At 39.5% G+C, this 18,741-nt stretch overlaps 1 protein-coding gene across 1 annotated transcript in view; it reads left to right on the forward strand.

Annotated features, from left to right (window-relative positions):
• Nucleotides 1-7,133: 7,133 nt before the first annotated feature.
• insra (insulin receptor a) overlaps nucleotides 7,134-18,741 on the forward strand; it is a gene marked incomplete at its 5' end in the record, with an annotated part of 45,054 nt that continues 33,446 nt past the window's right edge. The window contains 2 exons of the mRNA XM_079223829.1: nucleotides 7,134-7,233; nucleotides 16,103-16,651. Of these exons, the coding sequence (XP_079079955.1) occupies nucleotides 7,134-7,233; nucleotides 16,103-16,651 (649 nt within the window). The remainder of the gene's footprint in view (nucleotides 7,234-16,102; nucleotides 16,652-18,741) is intronic.

An 18,741-nucleotide genomic window follows, 5' to 3' on the forward strand; every position in this document is an offset into this window, starting at 1 on the left:
GGTCTGTGTGAACCTGTCTTTGTCACTAACCTCTGCCACGATGCCTGCGTTCCCATGTTCTATATGCAGACCACCAATGTTCCCTCATATGACTTCCGAGCGCATGTATTTCCACGATTAACTCGAGGATAAGTGTGACTGCCTCCGGGCAATGGTTGTTTCACACACAAGGCCACGCTTTAAAAAGTGTTATCAATTTGCAACTTTTTGTATTTACCTCTCAGGTATCTTCTTCGACTCTTATAGATACTGTAGCCTTACAGAAATGACACCAGTATGTCACAGTGTGTTCACAATAACAGTGACTCAGCCTTATCACTGTGAACCCTGGCCCTGTTGTTTTGGCTGTCACATTCGAACAGGGTGCTGGCTACATACCTTCCTGTTGGAGCGAGGTACAGTGAGGTCCTCGTTAATGCGGCTGCATGCAGCAGACGCCTAAAGAGTGCCGGCTGCAGGCATGTTTTAGTAGGAGCGCTTTAATCGCTCCATGTAGTGAGCTGATCATTTAAGCACATTTACAGGATGTCATTACTGAGAGAGAAACAACGTAAACTAATGCACCTGTTGCTGTGACTGGCAGTTAAAGTACCACATCCGTGGGTTTTCAGTGTTTTAGGCTATTTACCACAATTCTTGTCTACTTTAAATTGCGGCGCACTTTTCCTTTTTTACAGTGTATAATAAGCTATATATTACAGTTTTTATTTCCTTGTCAGTCTCATCAAACACTTCAAATGTTGCACTTAGCTGTACCAAAGTCAGCCTCAGGGTTACCATCAGTGGCGGAAGAAGTACTCGGATATGTAAAAGTAGAAAAACTATCATGTAGAGATACTGTAAAGTAAAAGTTCTGCATTCAAATTTGTTTGAGTAAAAAGTACAGATGTATTAGCATCAAATATACTTAAAGAACCAAAAATAAAGTGCTCATTGGGCCAAATGGGGCCACTCAGAATAATGTTATTATATAATTGTGTAATTACTGATGCATTAAGTAGTTGTCTGGTAAAGGTGGAGATGATTCTAATTTCTTAATATACTGATGGGTATATTAACCTATCATTGTTTATCGGTTTATTTTTATTTTGTATTAAATTGAATCAGCTCAGTAATTTAAGCTTTAAAGTAAATGGAATGGTGCAAAAGGTACAATATTTGTGTATATTTGTATTTGTATTCGCTTATACTTGTAGTGGATTAAAAGTATAAAGTAACATAAAATGGAAATACTCAATTAAAGTACAATTACCTTAAAAACTTTAAGTGCATAAATAAATGTGTTTAGTTCCCTTTCACCATTAGTTACCATACATGTGTTCAACTCACTTTAGTAGAACAAAATCGATTGGTGGAGACCAAACTAGAGCTTGAAAAGCCAGAGGATATTGATTTCACATTTTCCAGGTGACCAGAAACAAGACTTCAATGTTGTTCCGTGTGTTGGATGTGTAGCTGACATGTGAGGTCCCGGGACAGGGACGTTGTATGTGTACAGATCGTGAAGCCCTGCAAGGCAAATTTTTTAATTTGTACTTCAGTTAAAACATCTAACTCTGGTGTCGTGGAGACCTAAGAGGCGAAATTAAAATGTGTATTGTTTTTATTAATCAAATTCTTATTTACCATTTAACACATTTAGTTATTTTTTCATTGTGTTGTCTTCCTGTTATGTCTGGTTCATTCACATTGTTTTGGCCATGAAACCACATAAGATGTTTGTGCCAAATTCAGAGTAATTTCCAGGAAGTCCATGTTTACTTATTGTTCGTCTTCCGAATCTGATTTCCTGACAACATAGGTTGTGAAATCAATGCTTTTTGACAGCCAACATGTAAATATCGGATGTTGATACTTCCTTGAAGGCACCGCAAAGGAAGAGTTCTTTCTCCAAGCAGCATCACCACATAAGTTGACTTTACGTCCCTTTGACAGGAAACCAAATGGCGGGAAATTGTTAAGCAAGTTTCAGCGCTCACAAGAATGACTTTCATAAAAAAAATTGAATGGAAATCATTGCTTGTTGGAATAAATCTTTCTAAATACTTGGTGTGCTTTGGAAAATGGTAACCAATGACTTAAAGTACCCAGTATTTGCTGATGGGTTTATGGTTGTAAGAACAAACAGGTGTTAAGGCTCCTCCCATGCAAATCATGTGTACTTTACAGATTACATTCTGTAATGTAAATATATCGTTTTTATTTTTTATTTTCCTTATTGGCTATGGCAGCTAATGGTGTCCATTGGTATTTTTTGCAGTATGAAAAGGTATTATAAGATTGTTGACACACTAGCTCCAGCTTCAAACAACAATAGTATAAAAACAAACTTAAAATTTGTTTAAAGTACAAGTTTTCCTCATACATTTTTGGATGTAATGTTTACTTTGTGGGATGAAATAACCTTAAATTAACCTGCTAAATGTTCCTACTGTATGAGCAATGTGAAGGTCTTAAATACAGCAGCATCATCTGCAAAATAGTTAGCTTTGATTTAAAGTAAATCAATATTCTTTGCCATAACTAAATATAAAACATGCAACCTTTGAGCGTTTCCAAAGAATACATGACAATATGAATGCAGATCGTAACTTTACCACTGAAGACAACAACCAGATGTTAGTGGGTGTTAGTGGGGTGTTGTCGAGTGGGAAAGTGGCTACAGGCACTGTGTCCATGTTGAGTTTAGCACAGTCGGACTGCTCCACCTTCAACACGCCCCAGCAGAGGTCAGGATTAGGAGGTCGTCAGGATAAGAAGACAGCTCAAAGAAATTAGCTTTTCTTTGCCCCCAGCAACAGGCAGCAGGCTGGTCACAGCATTCACATCATGCATTTATGAGTCACTTGTTGTTGGTTCATCTCAGCCTCAATAACACATCAATAGTGCTGAGTCATAATGACCCTAATCTGGTCAAAATAGCAAAGAAGGGCACGTACTTTGCTTTGGCTACACTGGTTTCAAGAAGACACATTGTGCTCATATCCAAGTTCTTCCTAGAACTACTTTAATGCTAAAAACATCTTTATTTTCCTCACATTATCTGTCTGAATATACCGGTCCATTGTCTGAAAGGCCCCTTTTTAGTTTGTTCCTAGGCAACAGCTTGGGTCCATGTTTACTTCCTGTCAGCTGGTGTCATTCGCATACAGTGCTGGAAATAACCTGGGACACATTGAGAATGATTCCATTTCAACAGTGAAATGGTCTATATATATATATATATATACAGTATTGGAATATTTCAAGATTAAAGAGATGTCTGACATTCACAGCTAGTTAATGGACGTTCACTTCCACACAACATCAACATCTAGAGCTGAAAAAAGTTGATGTTATAATGAAGCTGTGGCACTGTTGGACATACAACACATTTAACATATCAAAAATAGTTTGAATATGTTGCATGGTTTATTTTACTGATTGGGGTATGATAACATGATCTTCCATTCACAAACCCTTTTCTTCTCTTCTACAGAATTTCCATTTCAAGCTGACAACCTGAACTTCTTACTAATAATTAGTTCCGCATGATCCCTTTTGGTGACCCTTTTCTCCCCCTTGTTACAAGTTGTTTTGAAGTCGTTAGCAAGCATCATCTCTTGACCCGGTTGCTTCGGTTTTCCTTCCACCATCTCTGACGTGCTGTTGTGAACTCTCTCGGTAAATAACTGATTACTACTAATTGCTGATATTACTAATGAGCTGCTCTCCTGTTTTACTTCCCACTGAATTGATGCCTGCGTCACCAGCAGCATGCGGTTAGTGTTCACTCGTATCACCTGCCTGCTTTATAGAAAAACCTGGCCAGAGTATATTTCACCAAAAAAGCGATGATTACACGACTGCCACAGAAATCCTGTTAAATCCAGCTTTTTTTTGTGGTATTCCAGTCAAATCTATTCCAGTACCATAAACAACAGGACATGATGCTCTTACTTTGATGATGGAGGATGTAAACAGGTAGTGAATCAGCATTGTGGCACTATTGCAGCTCTCACAAACACGTCAGTGAGAACTATCTCAGATATTTTTAGCTTCCGAGAGCTCATGTTCGAAATAAGTAATCTTGATGTGTTTCCATTAGTCCGTCTGAGTGTGAGAACATCACGGGATCAAAAGAAGAATCAAGTTATGTTTTTAAACAATGGTTGAATCACAGAAGGATTTCCTTCCTTGTCGTTTCCCGTCGGCTTCTTAAAATAACAGAGGATCTTCTTCATTTCTGAACATGTACAGTTGTATGACGTCTGACTGCACTCTTTAGTTCTTTGCAAAGATGAATTAAGCATGGATTTTTGTTTTGGGTCCTTGGAAAACTTTCCTGGACCTCGTATTTAAAAGTTAAAATGTTGAATGCAAACAGGGAAACTTTATAGTTATACCACTACCTTGAAATCCAAACTACTGTGCTTGTATAAATAAATGCAAAACCCTAAACTCAATCAAACTTAAACCTAAAACTACTGGAAAAACCTTCAGAATACAGCCAGCTCATAGTGGCCAATTAAGTGCTTATTTTTGGACAAACATTAGCATTTGCAGACTTGTTGTCTTGATATTGGTCAAATTAGTTGAGCAGCACTTCAACATTATTACTAACCACTTCACCACCACATTAAAGGCCTTTACAAAACCTTTACGCCAGTTTCTGAGCTCATGGAGGAAGTCAGTACTGTTGGTATTGAGTTTACTGAATCTTTCTAACTATAAAATTACATTATCTGTAATTTATTGTAACACTAAATATTTGCGTACTGTATTTGTTTTATTATTAACACAATTTACAAATAAACGTATCAGTGATAAAAGAAAATGGTTTATTTTCACATGTTTTTGCTTTGTATGGTTTGTGCTGAAGAAGAATCCTGTTAATTTGTAATCATCACTCACAAACAGTCTTTTAAAATCTCACCCTTACTTGGCTACAATCGCACTACGATGGACATTTAACTACAACTCTGCCTACTTTAGCTAAAATGTTCCACACTTGGACTACCTTGCATGTTTCTCAAAACTGTATCGGGATTTGCAGTATGCATTAAACCACCTATGCTATAATATTTGTAATTCTTAGAAATCATGCTTAATGTCTGTGCAACTTACATCTTGTTGAGTGATTCTGAAAAAACATGAAATTTCACAATTGTTTTGTAATAAAATAGTCGAATAAGCCACTTAGATCTGCTCTTCTGTGTGATGTCGCAATGAGAACAAATCTAATGGAGATCAACAACAACTGATTCTATCTCCTGACAACACAGCAAACCAGCCACTGAGGAAGTCAGGGAGATGTGGTTGAAAGGACTGTAAAAAGTTAGCAAGAGGTACTTGAGTTAAGTTCAAGGTCCAGAGTGGACACATTCTGATTTGTTCCTCTGCTACATGGTTGTGTCCTGATGGGAGGGGGCAATGCTGCTAGCCAATCACTGTAGTTGTGCATGAATAATCATCCTAGTATGTTCATAATCAAACCTTTGAAGTTGAGGACAACCTGCTCCATCCACTGGAGAAAGTTTAAATTCTATTTAGACTCAATTTGTCAAAACTTGCCTTTTAACTTTATTTATTTTTTAAATGAAAAAAAAGTATTATTTGTATTATAATTATTGTTATTATATACTATACGAAGTCAATTTTCAATATCCATTATTTTCTTAATTAATCAATGAATCGGTAATTTGTTTAGTCTATAAAAAGTACCACTGATCACGGTCAAAGAAGAATATCAGCAAATTCTAAAATGGTTGCAGATAATTTTTCTCCCAATGAAATCATCAATGAATCGTATCAGTTCTAGTCTATTCATATTCATAGTTAGCAATCCGGTCATTTTTTATTTAAGTGGCAATACATCCACAGCAGCCTTCAGTACTTCACATTTCAAGTCTTTGATACTACAAAGTCCCGGTAGAAGTACATTAATAACTTTTTAACGCGTTACCGCCTGACAGTAGGATCAGTTTGTTGTGTAATCCAATAAGCTCCAGTCCGTATTTCCCCTAAAGCCCATCTGGCTCGGTTTGTTTACTGGCGGAGAGGCTGGGAAGAAGGGATCCTGCAGGACCTAGAGACTGTACAATCTACCTCTGTCTGTGGGGGGAAATAACGAGAAAACTTTATTTCACCTACTTTTCTCTCATCCGGACACACGCATGAGCCTCAAAGGTGGCGGCAGGAGCGTGAACACAACTTGGAGCATACAACAATCGTATTCATGATCTGTTCACAAAGCAAAAAAAGAAGAAAGAACGAAAGAAGAGCTGAACGAACTAAGTCCGCCTGTCAACCCTTTCAGAGGCGGAGAGAGGACATCTCGCTGAAATCTCTGCGCTGACTGAAGAGGAGTTTGTCTCGTTGGAGTTAACGAGTTCAAACACACCGTATTTCACAAGCGAAATAAAACCGACTGTGATGTTTTGAGCTCGCTTGAGAGTATTGTTGTTTATTTTTTCTTTTTTTTTTAGACGCGCTAACGTGACGCCACGCAGCCACGACCATCGAGTCAGCAGCTCCAACAAAAATCCCTCTAAATTAAGTTAGCGGTCGCTTTTCCTGCGATATTCCCGCATGCAATTTATCTCCTGTTATCAACGAACACGCACTACAGCTGGGCGGTGCGCGCTGGGTTCATACGAGTTTAAATTAAGTGAGATAGTTGGCTGTAAAGCAGCTCAAACTTCACTTGTGGCCTTAACCCTGATAGGTGGAGCGAAGCTCGGCAGCTAGCTTAGCTTGTTAGCTTAGCTGCTAGCTTCTGCTCGGAACAACAAGTTCTGGTTTTGCTCTTTGTTTTTTCTCCCGGACACAAGCCAAACCCAACCGGACCAGTTCACCCATTAAGGACACAAAAGGGGGCACGTGTTTCCCGTGGTGGGTGTGGGCGGGTGGGGGTGTCAAACGTGCTGTTTCCCCATGAGGCGGCTAACTTTAGCAGCAGCAGCGTTAGCTTGTGTTTGACTGAACACGTTGGACTCGATCCTCCGCCCATCTTCCGGGATGTCTTTTATTTATTTTTGTTTACCTGTCAGCCCACGTCGCAAAACACAACCGATTTCCTGAAGGTATTTCTCCTCTAGTCCTGCACTGTGCTCGCCCAGGATTATTCTGCATTTGACCCGGAATAGTGGTGGATGGTGTTTTATTCCGACTCAGTTATGTGGCTCCGGACTTTGTGTTTTGTTTTGACCGCTATCTGCTTTGTGATGAGCTGTCATCGGGCGAGTGGAGAGGGTAAGTAGCACTTATTACCACTTTGGATCATATTCACTGGCAAGCATTTTAGTTGTGTTGAACCGTCTGAATAAACGGCTGATTGATCTGTACAGATGTTTGTGTATATACTGAAGATAATATACATTACTCCATGTGCAAATAATCCACACATGATAATCTACAGACACAGATTTGCATTTAATTAGAATAATTTGTTAGAATCTGTCGAATTTGACTCAGTTTTCAGACTATTGAATGTGAGGGGGTTAATACTAATAAATCATTACACATTATTTGATGGTGCCAAGATACAGGGGACATGGATCAAATTGAATAATTACATTGTGTGACATTGATTATCAATACACTACATACACATTATAAACTATGCAGTAGTCAGTGCAAATACATTTTATATTGTTTAGAAATAAACAAACTCGTGATATAAGTGCAGACACGCTGTTGGGACGCACTGCAATATTGGCATCCAGATTTTTGTTTTGTTAGTGATGGCGACTTGATAAAGGCACGTAGAAGGCAACAGCCGTGTTGTAGACAGTCACTGCAATGCAGGGACAAAGGTTAACACTTATCGGCTATTTGCAGGAACTGTAAACAAAATGTTTTTGTCCCCAAAAAGTAAGTAAGTCTGAGAATTTAAAATAATTAATTGGCTGTAATAAAAAAAATAGGGCTGTGTGAAAGGGAGAGCATTGGTTTGTTTCTGTGGTCAGTGCAGGAATGTAACAATAAGCCCTCTTTACAGCTCCTGACGATCCCTTTATATTCACCAGCCAACAAGCAAAGTGTTGTAAGAATGAATGAACAACATTTAGGATCACACAGAGACTTTTTCACATTTCTCAAACGCCACAGTAAATACACACTCAGTGTTTCCCGCTGTTGGAATCTGTTTCTTTTAAAGTAAATAAATGTACAGCAAACCTGTGAGATCACATGCTGGTTTAAACTACTGTACATAAAGTACAGATGAGATCAGTCTGGTAAACGTGACATTGCACCGCCCACTCATTGTTTCATATACTTGGAAATGTTATTGTTTTTAGTAAGCAGAGGATTTAATGGTGATTTATTGTTGCAAGGCTTGCTTATCAAACTTAGTCTAAAAACAGCTCTTCATAAAGTTACTTTACTGTCAGACCTGTTGAAGTGGCAAAATAAAGCTTTGCATAGTTGGAAGAAACAAGTGCTTGTGTTCAGTCCATGTGTCATTACTTCGTTTTGAGTTGTGAAGATAACAAACTCAAACTATTGCTACAATAGATGGCATCTATGGAAATACAAAGAAAATGTATTCAAAATATAAATGCTGCAATCTCCACTATAGGGAATGAATATGTCTTAAGCTTCCAATTAATGTTCTGTAGTATGTCATGAATACAAAAGACTGATTTTGTCTCCCTCAATATTTTTCTTCAACTCTTTACAACAGAGAATGCATGTTTTGGTGCACTAGTAAAACATATCATAGGCTTTTTATAGATGCTTTTATTGAGACTGTATTATGCAGTAAATACAACTAAATGGCTCTTTTGTGTTAATCCATTTTTTTTTCTGCTTGAGCAAACATTGCTACACAGTTTGTGTTGTCTTACAATAATCTTGACACAAGCGTTTACGCAGTAACGCGTAAATAATCCTTTTTGTACAGTGTAAAGCGTCTTTTGATTTTTTTTTTTTAAAAGCTGTGAAGGAAAAGCACAGCCTCTCTCACCTTTCATCAGATTTCAGCAAGGGGCGAATGGAGCGATGTCACCAAACCAGTTTGAGCAAGAATTTTAAGACAAATCAAAAGCAAGTTGTGTAATTGCACTTCATTCCCCCTCTTGTGCTCCTCTCAGACTTGAGAGTGAACCACAGAAGGCAAGAGTGAAACCTGGGCCTCACACTGGCTGATTTCATAAGCTGGACTGACCAGTGTCGAAGTCAGGAAACCATCTGAGCTACTTGTTGGTAACAGTCCAACTCAGCTTGATGGAAAAATTCCCTTAATAATGGAAGCTTATATTTAGTGGCAGCGTGAATTGATCTAATTTATTTAGCATCAGCTGGCAGTTGACAATTGTTATGTCAATGTGTTCATGCAACTTCAAATGTGTCTTTATGTTTTGTTACAATTGCATATTTCATACTTAAAGTTCGCCCCAATTTGGGTATTTATTTTTCAGAGAAACGGATGCTCAGTTGTGTGACTCAATAGTACATGTTACTACACAAGAGGCCCCGTGATCTTTGTAAAAACCCAGTAGGTTGTTCAACATCGCTAACTGCTATTTTGAGGGCTCCAAAATCTCTATCCTAACAATATGCATGAACAAATATTCCGTCAGTTCCACGAAGAAAAACATTTTAAACCATTTCTGAAGTTGTGCCACTGTTTTCTAATAAAGATGTTAGGTGGACATAACAACTATGCTTCTATTTCTGCAGGCTGTTTGACTATTGAATGGTAAATCATTCACACTTTAAGGTACATGTCTTTTAGTTTACAGTTGTCTTTTTTATGGTATTTTGGGTGCCTTAATATGTCTAGGGTCATTTGATTTCTGATTTGCAAACCTCTCACTCTTTAAAGTATATTGTTTTTAGCGTATCCTTTTTCCTATAGTACTTTGTGTAGTTTAGTGTGTTGTTATGTTCATGATAGTTTTAATATGAGTGAATGTTGTCTTGTCTGTCCTGTTGCAATGTGAACTCAATTTGAAACTTTTTTCAGTTTAATTTGTCTTTATCGATGCTATATTGTATTTTAATACAAAATAACGTGTTTAAAACAAGGACGGAGGAGGTAATGTCTAACTATCTGGATAGGAAACTGTTGGAACTTGTAAAACAAGTTTTATAAAAAAATATATATAATATGGTGTGTCGAGGTCTCAGGTTGTCAGACTGCAGCGTATTGTTGTTCCATTATATCACATCACTTTATCAAGAGTCAATCAGCAGGGTCTCAAAATAAAGCTAGCGGCACCACTCTGGTCCGAGTAGGTCTTGAAGGCGTGCAGCAATCCAGCGACCGGGTTGTCTTGATTTAAGCCTCCCGAACAAGGAGAGACATTTTAAGGTGATGAAACTGTCACCCCTCTCACCACCTCCCCAAAACACTCACGAAAACACTACAAAAAACTGTCACTGCTGAAGAACCTTCGTCATGAGTACGTTTCACATGCATACAAAGGAATGACCTTTACATCTCCCTCAACCAATTCTGGTTGACAAGTTTACGTTTGAAATGGTATAACACTTGAAAATGGAGTAAACTAAGTGGCACAACTGCACTGTTTCACTCCGACCACACAGGCGTCTGACAAGGAAGTCTTGTTGTGTCACATCTTTACCCTTGACACTGTTAAGAGGAAATGTGCTTGTTATTGTGCTCTCGTACTTTAGAGGTAACAATTACCTCACTGCAACATTGGCAAAGAGAATAATGTGTATCCGAGTGCAGCTTTTGGGCAACTGAATCAACAAATGATCTTTGGTCCAGAGCCATCCAAATAGGATCCACTTCAAACAACCCCAAGAGGGAACTTTGTGGTTTTATAGGCTTTCTCTTTCACTCTATTTATAGACCAGGGCCTGAATTACTTTGGTTAAATTGTATTCCCTGGACTGTTGTATTGTATCGTCAGTGTGCTGCACTTGCCATGTCAGCCTTACCCAACAGCTGGCACATTTGATAACCCGCTCTGCCATCGGCCCTGCTCACCAGACACATAGGAGAGCCTGCACTCTTGACAAGAGGGTTGTAGTAATGTCACAGTCTTAACTGCCGTTCTATTTAATCCTATGTGGTTGAGGAGATGAGAAACGTAATCTTAATTAACTGTAATTGCAATTGTCAGAATTCCAGTTGGTTTGCCTTTTTGATTCTGCTTTCAGGACAGGAGTTTTGGATAATGTCATAATTGCGGCCCCTTCTTATTCGTTTAGTCAACCAATTGGTAATTTTGCTCTTTGACGACCAAGATTTCGTTAGTCAATTAGTCATGTTTCATTATTCTTTCATGCTGAATAACTTCAGAGAAACGAATGTGAAAATCTTTGGTAAACGCAATATTAGAAATGTTGCATTTGTGGAAAAACTTAGATTTTGATTAAATCATTTAGTAGTCTAAATAGTTTGAGGGTTAGTTGACAGAATGTTTTTGCTTGAGGACAGCCCTATGTGTCATTATTTAATTCAGAGAACAGAATCCTTTATTTGTCGTTTTCTGTGTTTACGATATACAATTAATACTGACCTGTGATTAGATTTTACAACCCTTCTTAAAGTGGATTACATCACTTATAGTGAACATGTATCTCGGTGTCCCCTGCATTTTGTGGATCTGCAGTTAGTCTGAGCCTGGGTTGGAAAACAACAGGGCAGCGAAACCTTTAAACGGGAAGTGTCGCAATCAGTGAGTGCTTCTGTTCATGCATGCTCATTGAGGCCTCCGTTCTCTCTGAGGCCAAACAATGAAATACACTATCAGTCTAACTTACTGTTGGAAATACACCTCCTTCTCAAGAACAGAAGCGCCTGTGCCTGTTGATGCTTGCAGCTGTAGCGAATGGATTGTGGGTTTGTACAGTGAAGCTCAGACTGCATAGGACTGGTTCCCTTTCGTATAGCAATGAACAGTACTTATGTTCATGCGTCAGAGTTATAGTTGACATAAATTTATGGCCATGTTGTGATCTAGACGCCATTTACATCAGGCACTCACGATGGGATCTATCTGGATGTATTACGAGCATGTCATTGTTACCACAGTTTTTATACTTGGTTTTACTTATCTGGTCTTATCTGCAATATCTTTTCTGCATTATTGTATGGAATTGTGACATGAAATTGCAAAAGTGGAGTCACAGAAGTCGTCTCCAAGATTATCAATTAATACAATGAAAAGTAGCAAATAAACTAATTTAGGAAGCTACAACGTTTCCTTAAACCGACAAAATTAATCAAATTAAACGGTTGACGATCATTTTTCTGTCCTCAACATTTCGGTTAGTTGACTTAACATTCCCAGCAACAATTCCCAGCAACAAAAGACAAAATCAGAAACTCCTTCAACTCCGACTCCTGCGATGCCTCCGTCAGCAACCTGCCACCTCAACCTGCAGTCGGAGCTTTGGCAGGATGCGTAGAGCTCCATGCCCGGCTATGGGCTGGGCTTGCTGGGTAGGCACCGGAACAACAGGACTACGTGTCACCCTACTGCAGTAAAAAGAGATGTTTTCTAAAGGGAGTCTGGCCGGTGCAGATCTTTACGACCCAAAACGATGGAGCGCAACGCTTTTATCCAATGGGGTCTGCTAAAATCAACAATTAAATTTGTTGAGTAGAGATCCCCATCATAATTATTTTAATGTTTTTCAATGAAATGGAAGTACGGTAATGACAAACATTATCATTGTCGACGATATCGCAGTTCATATTGCAATATCGGTCAAAAGGATGACAATTCTATATTTAAAAAAAATCCTTTAACCCAAATGTCTATGCCTTAGGTAAGGCACCTTGATTATTATGTGTTTGAAAAGTGTTTGACAAATAGGCTTTGTCTCATTAGTCGGATGATTTCATTGTTGGTCTCGATGTTTTCTTTGGTTTTATGGGAAACCATCCCACCGCTCCTTTTTTAATTAACCTTAAAAGTGAATCTGTCTTAGAGGTGCAGGATGTAAAAAGACTTGGGTCAATACAAATCTGTAGCTCTAATGACTCTAAATTGTTGACTCGGAGCACCATGGCTGTGTTTTCAGTCTTGTCTAGCTCAGATTAGGTGATGTGTGGAGGGCTGGCCTAGTCACCATAGTAACCTTTGTGATGTCTCCCAGTTTGTCTTTCTCAACTAAACAGGAAGCATTTAAATTATGAGATGCACCTGGTTTGTTTTGCTTGAGTTGTGTTATGTTGTCATGAACCGAAGAACAAAAAAGTGTTTGTCTGTGTTGTTTTTTTTAAGTTTGTATTTCGGGCAAAGTTTTGTTTCTAAACTAAGTTTTCACACATGGAGAAGTCAGCGGGCCAGTTCTTTCTCAGCTGCCGCTCTAAAATTCCTCACTTGCGCACAAGGGCTGCCATTTTCCTGTTTCCAATGTGAGCCACGATTGCTACGGCCGGAGTGTATTAGATTCTCTATTGGGAATGTGGTGCTAAAAATACTGGCTTGGCTGAAAGTGTACACTGATAGGAGCCTGGACGTGCCGCTCTGTGATGATTCTCCTTCTCCACAGGGTCACTCGGTACGCTGCTAGTTGACTTTACTGTGACTGCAGAACCACGGTCCCCTCGTATTGTACACTGCTAGGGTCTTTGTCTGCTAATTTGTTTTGTTTGAGTTTGTGTGGGGTCTGTCATGAGAAAGATGGAGGCTCTTTGTTGTTCTACAGTATGCTACATTTGCTGCAGACTCCTCTGGTAGTTACTGTCAGTTTTCAATGTTTCATTTGGCGGTCGATGTGTTGAAATTAGAGGTTTGTGGCATGCCATTCATGCTTACAATTTGGCTGTACTCCCAAGACCACAAAGAGAGCTGCAGATGCAAAGGAGAAATGTACTTTTTAACAAGCCAAGTTGCTCTTAATAGCTTGCAGTTTAAACCCGTGTTAGGACATTTTGTGTCTATTTCAAACAAGCCTCAACGTTGTCAGCTGAACTTAAGGTAACTGTGGCGGAGTGAACATGCTGGTTAAGGTCACAAGTGAAGAGCTTGTTGTTTGGACTCCGTGTGTGTGTGTGTGTGTGTGTGTGTGTGTGTGTGTGTGCGCGTGTGTGCGCCGGTTGTCTTGTACTGTTATGCAACAGAAGGTGTAAAATGAGCTGCTGCCATAAAGATGTGCACGCCTAGCTGTTATACCTCTTCCACACATGACTGACCAGTTGTCCTGATGCGCCCCACTCAGTGGTGGGTCGATTAGGTAAAAAATACAGTCCACTCACACACCTCCAGCTACAGCAATGATTTGTGAACTGTACAAATTGGGCTTGGAATGTACCACGTTGCACCCACGAAGGAAAACATCTTTATGGCCGTCATTACTTGTGTTATGTCACACAAAGCGTATGTTAAAGAGTGTGGCAGATTTTCAGAAGGGAGTGGATATCCTCATCACTGTCTGCTCTCTACATACAGAACCCCCTTAATTGAATGGTCTTCATTATTTTTGACTGGAGGTCAAAGTTGTTCCAGTTGATATTCATCTTGAGCTAAAACAATAGGCTTATAAATCAATGAGTTGATTTAAAGAAAATTATTTTGATTATTGATCAAGTAACTTCTTCAAGCAAAAAGGCTCCAAACGTGCTGCATCTGGCTTCACAGATGTTCTTCTCTGTTTCATATCATTAAGTGGGATGTTTTTGAGTTTTTAGCTGTTTATTAGAAGACAAATTGTGCTAGGTGTTCACTATTATCTGGTATGCAATAGACTACATGACTCATTGAATACAATATTGGCACATCAATAATAGTTATCTGCAGCCCTACATTAATCTCTTGTATCATTGGGATACAGTATATTTTAAAGTGTTTCAGACATTGGAAATTTAACTCATCTTTGCAATAGTTAGTATAATAGAGGAATTTCCCATCAAATCGGATCCTGTGTCTGTGTGAGAACTGACAAAGCCACAAATCTACTACTGGTGTAATACGTGACCATTAGTGCTTTAGTTCCTCTTTCAGACAAATCTTTTTAATGCATTAGCTAGTGTTTTTTATGGTCTTGTGTTCCAGAAGCAACTCCACAAATCAACTCGGCGTAACCAAGGATGAGCGCAGCCTCAGTCTGATGACAGCAGTCCATATTTGTCGATGGCTCACAGCCAGATATGTGGTTGCTAAACAAAATGTCAGCGAAGATGGTCTGCTCTTCATCACAGTCAGAGACATAACCACATATTTTTCAGTAAAATATCCACTCTAATTATCAAGAGATCTATTTTTTCCCCTCTTTGAGAACATGTCTGACTTCTTCAACCCCGTTTTTCTAGTTTACAGAGCAGACAAGTTGCCTCATGCATCGGTCACATTCAGCAGTTGGAATTTGCCAATAGCACAAGATAAATTGTGTTTGGGAAATATTTGTATTGTTTGTGTCCGGGAGTCATAAGATTTCGTATTGCAATACTCTTTACTAGGGTTGGGTACCGAGAACCGGTGCCAGTATGGCACCGGTTCCAACACGTCCGCTCCTACCGGACCGAAAAGCAACGCAGATTTCGGTGCTTCCTTCCGGTGCCTGAGCCGATTTAAATCCTTTTTTTTTTTTACACTACTCTGTAAAGTTGCACGGTATATAGATACTAAAAAGGTAGCGCGGTGCCCGCACGTTAAAAACGATTATTAAAATAGCGCGGATCAGAGCACACTCGCTGCTCTGCTCTCTGTCTGCCTGCATGCAGAGCGGGGCTCGAGGGGGCGGGGCTTCCAGCACTCACACACACAGTGCGCGCACACAGAGATCGCTGCAGACACGAGCACGAGCTTTTGAACGTCGTCCTTGGCTTGATGGAACAAATCTCTCCAGTTGATATTAATGATGACGTGTAGTCCAGTAAAGCAGCAGTTTTAGCATCTAACAGTGTCTGAGTTCTGTTGCAGAAGAAAAAGAAGAAAAAGAATTGCCTTGGCAATAAAAAAGTATCGGTTCAGGCACCGTTTAGGCACCGGTATCGTTTTAAAAGTATCGGTTTAGCACCGGTATCGGAAAAAACCCAAACGATACCCATCACTACTCTTTACCCATAACATTTTACTGTACATCTCAGCCTTTCCTCAAAATATTGTTTGAGCCATGTTTTCACTTGTTTTGTGAGTCCTACATGTAGGTATTTAAGTTTCTAAAGCCCCTCTTCTTTTTGTTTTTTCAGTTTGTCCAAGCAAGGACATCCGCAACAATGTGACCAACCTACGTACGCTAGAGAACTGCACAGTTATCGAAGGCCACCTGAAGATCTTACTCATGTTCAAGACCAAGCCCGAGGATTTCCGAGGCATCAGTTTCCCCAAACTCACAGTGGTCACCGACTACTTGTTGCTCTTCAGAGTTTACGGCATGGAGACCCTCAGTGATCTCTTCCCCAACCTAACTGTCATCAGAGGCAACAACCTGTTCTTCAACTATGCCCTAGTGATGTTTGAGATGCTCCAGCTGCGAGAGATCGGCCTCCATAGCTTGATGAACATCACCCGAGGAGCCGTGAGAATTGAGAAGAACCCAGATCTGTGCTATCTCTCCACTCTGGACTGGTCCAAGATCCTTGACACAGTGGAGGACAACTACATAATGGCTAACAAGAACGACAGAGAGTGTGGCGACGTGTGTCCAGGGGTGGCCATCGGAAAGACCACCTGCCAGACCACCACCATCAACGGACACTTCAGTGAACGCTGCTGGACTCAGAACCATTGTCAAAGAAGTAAGCAGTCTTTTGTTTCTTTCTTGTATTATAGTTGATCTCTGTGATTATTTATGGTTGTGCAAACAAACAGCAACATTACTTATCTCTGATCCAGGACCATCATATCCGCACATTTAGATATTCATAACATTCATAAATTGTGAAAAAATTACTCACTGGATGGAAGGCATTCTTTTTTACTATATAAATGAGACTCCTGTTTCCTGGTTTGTTTTTTACTTTAATCAAAGTCACCAATTACTACAGTTACTACCAAGTGCTACAACAGTAAAACGCTTCCAGTTTTGATATTTGATTTATTAAGTCAAAACCTTTGCAGGGTCAGTGTCAAATGTGAGCATATTTATCTGTTTTATATTATTCTATGCTCTGCTGTGTCTCAGCTCCACCGATGATCTTTCTCTTCGCCCATTTTTGGATTAGTGAGAGTTAATGTGTGTCGTCAGTGCCAAGATGACCGTAATCAATAAATGGCGCTTGCTCAGTTTTTCCCCATATTCCTCACAGTTTGGTCTTTACAATATGTGTAGTTTAATGCTTTAAAGTTTATAGTTCTCAACAAATACTTTATTGTCAAACACATGTTTGCCAATAACAAGTAGCAGCTCCTTGTGTAGTTCTTTTCGGCTGCTTTCCGTCAACACATCATTATTTCCACTCCCCTTTGCCACAAGTCCAACTGGTCTAACATTTAGGGAATTCAACTCTCCATTTGGACCAAATAAAAGAACATGGGTCAGTGGTTGAAACAAAAGTAGTCTTGTGTTTTCGTCAGAATAAATTATGACTTGCAGCCTAAAAGTGTCTTTGCGCAAAGTGAGTTGTGTCCCTTTTTAAGTGTTGAAATGTCAGGGCTGTGTCATGTGCTCAGATTTAGTTAAGTAGGCCAAGTCCTGTATAAATTCATCTTGAACTGTACTCTAATGTGATGACACACCTCACCAGTTAGTCTTTGAATGTTTACTCTAAATAGACTGTAGTGTTGTCATTGCTCATGATCTGTGGAGGAGGTAAAGAAGATGTTAGATATGGCACATTTCTCATTGTCCCCAGCACAGCTCTTGCGACATGGGCCGTTCCCTCTGTGCTCTGGCTTTTACTGTAAAATGACAAGCCCACCCATTTCACACTGCCAAAGAGTTCAAGTTCGAGTGCTGAGAAGAATTTAGCGCATGGGTGCTGTCTGAACACCTTGGCTCGCACCATTACGCAACACGGCATGCATTAGTTTAGCAGCTCTTTTGAAGTAGTTTTCCTGTACATGTCTGCATTTTCAGGCTCTAAGCAATGTTTGTTTGGTGTGATGGCTACAGTAACAGTTTCTGTTGAGCTGAGCGAGCTCCATTATTCTGCTATTCAGGCCCTTTATCCCTGATGAGTTTTTTTTAAATAGTTCTTCAACTAATGCGCTTGAGGTGATTGCTCATAGTCCTCACAAGTCCTTAAAGACATTTGCTGAACAGACCCAGCAGACCTTTTGCCAAATTGTGGTGAATGTTCAGCAGAAGTGTTTTGTAAAAAAAAAAGCTTATAGTAGAGTTGATTTCCTAATTATGTGCCATTATCTGATGATGACTCAAGAAGACCAAACGTTGACTGGTAAGCCATCAGGGCTTACCAGTCCAGTCATGGGTCTGTATTCTGCATGGGCTGTGCCTGTGGTCTTGTGGTCTGAGACCTGTGGTTATTTGCCTACTTTCACTAAAGCATGAAAAGATCTGTTAAGACCTAGCTAGAACCACAAGACAGAGTGCAGGACATTTGGTGTCCTCTTCAAATGTAGTCTGTTACTGTTTTTTATAGACCTCTGGTAGTTCTTAAAGTAAGCTACTTTTCCCAAACTTGTTGGATTCTGTAAATCTATCTTCTTCTGGTCTCACGTCTGCTGTTGTTGAGACTCAGAATAACATGCATGTGTAAACAAACATATATGCTGGATCTTATTGCAAAGGTAGTAGCATTTTAGAGATAAAATTACTAACTTTTTTTTATGCACAATAGATCTCACGCAAGTCGAGAATTGTGACTGTCACATTATTTTTGACTTTAAATAAGTGTCTGTCAGCTCTCAATATAAAAACAACAAC

The sequence above is a fragment of the Taurulus bubalis genome (genome assembly GCF_910589615.1).
Source record: "Taurulus bubalis genome assembly, chromosome: 1".
In the NCBI taxonomy this organism is placed as follows: domain Eukaryota; kingdom Metazoa; phylum Chordata; class Actinopteri; order Perciformes; family Cottidae; genus Taurulus; species Taurulus bubalis.